Here is a 7,500-nt window from a genome sequence, read left to right as displayed (position 1 = left end):
ACCCGGGAGCTCTAGAGCCACCAAGATGGCGGCACTTCCTCCTGGCCCAGTGGCCCAACGGTCAAGTCAGTTGGAAGTGAGACTTGAACTCATGGCCCTGGGGTTGGGAGTCCTAGGCCCAGAGCATCTGGGTAAGTTGAGGCAGGCCCAACTGTCAAATGGTTGGAACTGAGACTTGAACTCACGGCCCTGGTGGCCTCCAACCAACCAGGGAGCTCTAGACTGACCAAGATGGCGCCACTTCCTCCTGGAGATTTCCGACGTGAGTGGTTGGCCTGGACCAGGGGGGAGGGTGGTGGTGGTGGAGGGGGGGTTTCGGGGTCACCCACCTGAGCGTCTTGTTTCCGTAGCAACCGGGATCCCCGATGCCCAGGTCATCCGCCATGAGGAGCACCACGTTGGGCTTCCACCTGGCAGCATCCAGCGCAGGGAGGAGGAGGAGGAGGAGGAAGAGGAGGAGACGAGCCATGGTCCTGCGGGGCGGACAGACAGGAGGACGGACATGGACCAACAATCATGCCTGATGTCCCTCCATCCTTCCCCCCATCCTTCCCTCCAATCATTCCTTCCCTCCTTCCCTCCTTTCCTTCCTTTCTTCCTTCTTTCCTTCCCTCCTTCCTTCCTTCTCTCCTTCCTTCCCTCTTTCCTTCCCTCCTTCCTTCCCTCCTTCCTTCCTTTCATCTTTCCTTCATTCTTTCCCTCTAATCCTTTCTTCCCTCCTTCCTTCCTTCCTTCCTTCCTTCCCTCCTTCCTTCCTTCCTTCCTTCCCTCCTTTCCTTCCTTCCTTCCTTCCCTCCAATCATTCCTTCCTTCCTTCCCTCCTTCCTTCCCTTCAATCCGTCCTTCCTTCCCTCCTTCCTTCCAAAGCTCCTTCCTTCCTTCATCCCTTTCCTCATTCCCTACCTCCTTCCCTCCTTTCTTCCTTCTTTCCTTCCTTCTCTCTTTCCTTCCCTCCTTCTTTCCTTCCCTCCTTCCTTCCTTCCTTGTTTTCTTCCTTCCCTCCTTCCTTCTTCCTTCCTTCCCTCCTTCCTTCCTTTCATCCTTCCTTCCATCCTTCCCTCCAAAGCTCCTTCCTTCTCTCCTTTCTTCCTTCCCTCCTTTCCCTCTAATCCTTTCTTCCCTCCTTCCTTCCCTCCTTCCTTCCTTCCTTCCCTCCTTCCTTCCTTCCTTCCCTCCTTCCTTCCTTCCCTCCTTCCTTCCTTCCTTCCCTCCTTCCTTCCTTCCCTCCTTCCTTCCTTCCCTCCTTCCCTCCTTCCTTCCCTCCTTCCTTCCTTCCTTCCCTCCTTCCTTCCTTCCTTCCCTCCTTCCTTCCTTCCCTCCTTCCTTCCTTCCTTCCCTCCTTCCTTCCTTCCCTCCCAGGACTTGAACTCAGGGCCTGGGTGTCTCTGATCTTCCTTCCTCCCATCTGACCCCTGACCCCTGGAACCCCGAGAGCCTCCCAGCCCCCTGAGCCTGGCTGGCCTCTCTCTGGGATCCTCCCCTCTGTCCTCCCGTCTGTCCCCCCGTGTCCGTCCTGCCCATGGGGATCACAGGCGTGGGCTGGGCAAGAGACTCCCTGCTACAGTGCTCGCTGGACACACAGGAGGCCCTGGGTTCGAATCCTCAGCACCACATAAACAGAAAAGGCTGGACTGGCGACGTGGCTCAAGGGGTAGAGCGCCAGCCAGGAGCTGAGGGGCTGAGTTCAAGGCCCAGGACAGACAGAAACGAAGGAAGGAAGAGGGAAGGAAGGAAGGAGGGAAGGAAGGAAGGAAGGAAGGAATGAAGGAGGGAAGGAAGGAAGGAGGGAAGGAAGGAAGGAAGGAGGGAAGGAAGGAAGGAGGGAAGGAAGAAAAGAAGGAAGGAAGGAGGGAGGGAAGGAAGGAGGGAAGGAGGGAAGGAAGGAAGAAAAGGAAGGAAGGAGGGAAGGAAGGAAGCAAGGAGGAAAGGATTGGAGGGAAGGAAGGAAGGAAAGAAGGAGGGAAGGAAGGAAGCAAGGAAGGATTGGAAGGAAGGAAGGAAGGAGGGAAGGAAGGAGGGAAGGAAGGATGCAGGGAAGGATGGCAAGAAAGAAGGAGGGAGAGAAGGAAGAAAGGAAGGAAAGAAAGAAGGAAGGAGGGAAGGAAGGAAGGAAGAAAAGGAAGGAAGGAGGGAAGGAAGGAGGGAGGGAAGGAAGGAAGGAGGGAAGGAAGGAAGGAGGAAGGAAGAAAAGGAAGGAAGGAGGGAAGGAAGGAAGGAAGGAGGGAAGGAAGAAAAGAAGGAAGGAAGGAGGGAAGGAAGGAAGGAAGGAAGGAAGGAAGGAGGGAAGGAGGGGAGGAAGGAAGGAAGGAAGGAAGGAAGGAAGGAAGGAAGGAAGGAGGGAAGAGAGGAAGGAATGATTGGAGGGAAGGCAGGAGGGAAGGAAGGAAAGAGGGAAGGGAACACAGGCCATCTGCTCCTGGTGCCCACCCAGCCCTGGGTTCGATTCCCCCTTCCCTTCCACACACAGAAAAAGCCAGTAGTGGCATCGTGGCTCAAGCGGTCGAGCGCCCGGCCTAGTGCCCACAGAGAAGCCAGGGATGGCGCCCAGGCCGTGAGTTCAAGTCCCAGGGCCGACACCCAACCCCACAGGACACAGGAAGGGGAAATCTTTCCCAGGGTGGTGGTGGTTGTTTTCCTGGTGTCATTGTGTGGCCATCTTGGTACATTTTCCTCTCTCTCTGGACAGGGCGGATCCACAGGGTAAACTGAGGCTGGGCCTCCAGGTCCATAAGAACACCAAGAGATCCAACAGTCCCTTACCCACTGGAGGAGAGTCCAGGAAGGTTATCTCGGAAAGTGCACCCTGGAAGGTTCTGGAAGGTTCATGGACGACCCGGTTTCCCCTTAGGCCTGCAAGGTTCAACAGGGTTATTTCATTGATGTGTGATTAACATTCAGCCATTGGATTTTGCTCTATCTCCATGGATTTTCCAGGAGTTGACCTGCACAGAGATTGACCTCTGACTTGATGTCTCTGATGGGGGTTTTGGGAGTTCGAGGCCAGGGGCGCTTGACCACCTGAACCAAGACACCTGTACACACTTGGGGATCTCTGGTGTCCAACAGGGACTTTTCCAGACCAGACCACCCATCCACCCATCCACCCATCCATCCATCCATCCATCCACCCATCCACCCATCCACCCATCCATCCACCCATCCATCCATCCATCCTTCCACCCATCCACCCATCCATCCATCCATCCACCCATCCATCCATCCATCCATCCATCCACCCATCCATCCATCCATCCACCCATCCATCCATCCATCCACCCATCCACCCATCCACCCATCCATCCACCCATCCATCCATCCATCCATCCATCCACCCATCCACCCATCCATCCACCCATCCATCCATCCACCCATCCATCCACCCATCCATCCATCCACCCATCCATCCATTCACCCATCCACCCATCCATCCATCCACCCATCCATCCATCCATCCATCCATCCACCCATCCATCCACCCATCCATCCATCCATCCACCCATCCATCCATCCATCCACCCATCCATCCATCCACCCACCCATCCACCCATCCATCCATCCACCCACCCATCCACCCATCCACCCACCCATCCATCCATCCATCCATCCACCCATCCATCTACCCATCCATCCATCCACGCATCCATCCACCCACCCATCCATCCATCCATCCACCCATCCATCCACCCATCCATCCATCCATCCATCCACCCATCCACCCATCCATCCACCCATCCATCCACCCATCCATCCATCCACCCATCCATCCACCCATCCATCCATCCATCCACCCATCCACCCATCCACTCATCCATCCACCCATCCACCCATCCATCCATCCATCCATCCACCCATCCATCCATCCATCCACCACTCATCCATCCATCCATCCATCCATCCATCCACCCACCTATCCATCCACCCATCAATTCATCCATCCACCCACCCATCCAATCATTCACTCATACATCCATCCACCCACCCATCCATCCACCCATCCACCCATCCATCCATCCATCCACCCATCCACCCATCCATCCACTCATCCATCCATCCATCCATCCATCCGCCCATCCACCCATCCATCCATCCATCCACCCATCCATCCATCCATCCACCCACCTATCCATCCATCCATCCACCCATCCATCCATCCACCCATCCATCCATCCACCCATCCATCCACCCATCCATCCACCCATCCATCCACCCATCCATCCATCCATCCCGATCATCCATACGTATGGGCATATTCCACTTATAGCCCATCTATACCTCCACGACTGGTGACGTGTAGACATGTATTGGATCTCTATACGATACAGGGATCAATATGTCTACGAAATCAATATGTACGGAAACACGTTTTATTGATACACCACATAGAGACCAATATCTGTCTATATGTGATCCATACCTCTGGATATGGATTTCAGTTCTATGCTATGTAGAGATCAATACCTATAGATCAATACCTATAGATCAATACCTATAGATCAATACCTACAGTTCATATACCCTATATAGATCAATATCTGTCCATATATATATGTCAATCAATAGATATATATCCATAGGGGTTGATCAACCTATAGATCAATACCAATAGATCAATACCTATAGATCAATACCTATGGGTATGGATTTTATTCATGTACCCAATATGGATCAATATCTGTCTCTATACATCAATAAGTAGATCTATATCCATAGGGGTTTGATCAATAGCTAGATATATATCCATAGTGGTTGATCAATGAATAGATCTATATCCATAGGGGTTGATCAACCTACAGATCAATACCAATAGATCAATACCAGTAGATCAATACCTATAGATCAAATACCTATAGGTATGGATTTTATTCATGTACCCAATATGGATCAATATGTCTATGTATCAATTAATAGATCTACATCCATAGGGGTTGATCAACCTATTGATCAATACCAATAGATCAATACCAGTAGATCAATACCAATAGATCAATACCAATAGATCAATCCCTATGGATATGGATTTTATTCATATACCCTATATGGATCAATATGTCTACGTATTGATCAATCAATACATCTATATCCATAGGGGCTGATCTATAGGCAGATATTGATCTCTCTATATGTACTATATAGATAAAATATCGATCTATTGATCCACAGACAGGTATTGATCTATATGTGGTATATGAATACGTACGTCTGGAGCTATAGATATTGATCTATAGATCGAATAGAAATGAAATCTATCCATACTTATTGATCATCTATAGGTATTGATTTCTGTAGGGTATATACCACCCACATCCACAGGTATTGATCACCTATAGACAAACATTGATCTATACATAGTATATAAGTGAAATATATATATCTATAGGTATTGATCTATAGGTATGATCTATAGGAATGGATCTATAGGAATGGATCTATAGATAGTATAGAAATGAAATACATGTCCAAATATATTGATTACCTATACACAGATATTGATCTATATAGGGTATATACCTAGAATACATATGTATTGATGGACAGATATTGATCTATAGGTAGAATATGAATGAAATCTATGCACACATATTGATTATCTATAGATATTGATCTCTACAGAGAACATACAATCCATATCCACAGGTATTGATCACTTATAGACAGGTATTGATCCATATATAGTATGCAAAACACAAGTCCAAATATATTGATTATGCGTAGATGTTGATCTATAGGTTTTATACGAAATACATATCCATAGGTATTGATCTATAGACAGATATTGACCTACATAGTACATAAGTTAAATATATATATCTATATATTGATCGATATTGATCCATAGATAGTGTATAAATAAAATATATCGACATAGAGACAGATATTGATCTATCTATAGTATATAAATTAAATATATACCTATAGATAGACAGATATTGATCTATAGATGGTATATAAGATACATATCCGTCTGTATGGGTCATACATAGACAGGTATTGATCAATGTATAGCATATAAATAAAACACATGCCTATATATTGATATTGATGGGTACATAGCGTGTCAATAAAATATATCTGGATTATTTAGACAGATATGAATCCATCAATAGTGCATAAATAAAATGTATGTCCATATATTGATAGACATTGACCTACAGATAGTCTATAAATAAAATATATATAGATATATTGATATTGATGCATATATAGCATATAAATTACATATATATCCCTAGATATTGATTACATACAGATATTGATCTATATAGTACATAAGTTAAATATATCTCTATATTGATTGATATTGATCTATAGATAGGATATAAGTTAAATATCTATATATTGATCCATCCACCCATCCATCCACCCATCCATCGACCCATCCATCCATCCATCCACCCACCCACCCACCCATCCATCCATTCACCCATCCATCCATCCATCCATCCATCCACCCGTCCATCCATCCATCCATCCATCCATCCATCCATCCATCCACCCATCCATCCACCCACCCATCCATCCATCCACACATCCACCAATCCATCCACCCATCCATCCATCCATCCATCCATCCATCCACGCATCCATCCATCCATCCATCCATCCATCCACCCACCCATCCATCCACCCATCCATCCACCCATCCATCCACCCATCCATCCACCCATCCATCCACCCACCCACCCATCCATCCATCCACCCATCCATCCATCCACCCATCCATCCATCCATCCATCCATCCATCCATCCATCCATCCACCCACCCGTCCATCCATCCACCCATCCATCCATCCACCCACCCATCCATCCACCCATCCATCCATCCATCCATCCACCCACCCGTCCATCCATCCACGCATCCACATACACCTGAACACGTCGCCACTGGAGAATCCCAATAACAGATCAATACACAATCAATACATCCATATAACTCACCCCTGAGGTGGTGCAAAGGCCCCGAGTCCCTGCAAGAATCTGTGTCCGTGAAAAGGAAGACGGAGGCTCACACGGACAGACAGACAGACAGATGGATGGACGGACAGACAGACAGACAAGACTCACTTTGGCAGAAGAGGAAGTTGGGACACAGAATTCCGTCAGGGCCCCTAAGGGGGGAGAGCTGGAAAACTCCACCCAGAGAACTAGCAGGTCGAACGGACAGACAGACACTTTGACCCAGAGAGAGACAGACAGACACAGAGACAGACAGACACAGAGACACTGAGACAATCAGAGAGAGGAAGAGACAGACAGAGAGTCAGACACACTGAGAGTCAGATAGACAGACAGACAGACAGACAGCTGATCAGCAGAACAGGAAGTGGGACAGAGGTTCCTTCAGGCCCCAGAGTGACACAGCTCCTCTCACAGAATCAGACAGACAAGTCAGACAGACAGACAGAGCCACACAGGGAAAGACAGACACAAGTCCAGGCCCCAGGTTACGTGGGCTCCACCCACAGTATGTGCTGACCAGCAGGCTCCCACCCCCTAGGAGCG

At 48.3% G+C, this 7,500-nt stretch overlaps 1 protein-coding gene across 1 annotated transcript in view; it reads right to left on the bottom strand.

Moving 5' to 3' along the window:
- LOC122102695 (steryl-sulfatase-like) overlaps positions 1–2,845 on the bottom strand; it is a 14,653-nt gene extending 11,808 nt beyond the window's left edge. Inside the window, exons 1-2 of the mRNA XM_042673435.1 lie at positions 2,761–2,845; positions 330–473 (exon numbers count right to left, since the gene is read on the bottom strand). Coding sequence (XP_042529369.1) covers positions 330–469 — 140 coding nt within the window. The 5' untranslated portion in view covers positions 470–473; positions 2,761–2,845. The remainder of the gene's footprint in view (positions 1–329; positions 474–2,760) is intronic.
- Positions 2,846–7,500: the final 4,655 nt, after the last annotated feature.

This window comes from Dipodomys spectabilis, unplaced genomic scaffold (genome assembly GCF_019054845.1).
Source record: "Dipodomys spectabilis isolate Male_0828 unplaced genomic scaffold, ASM1905484v1 ptg000828l, whole genome shotgun sequence".
NCBI lineage: Eukaryota > Metazoa > Chordata > Mammalia > Rodentia > Heteromyidae > Dipodomys > Dipodomys spectabilis.
The sequence above is the reverse complement of the archived record's forward strand: the minus strand, read 5'-3'. Positions and strand labels throughout refer to the sequence as shown.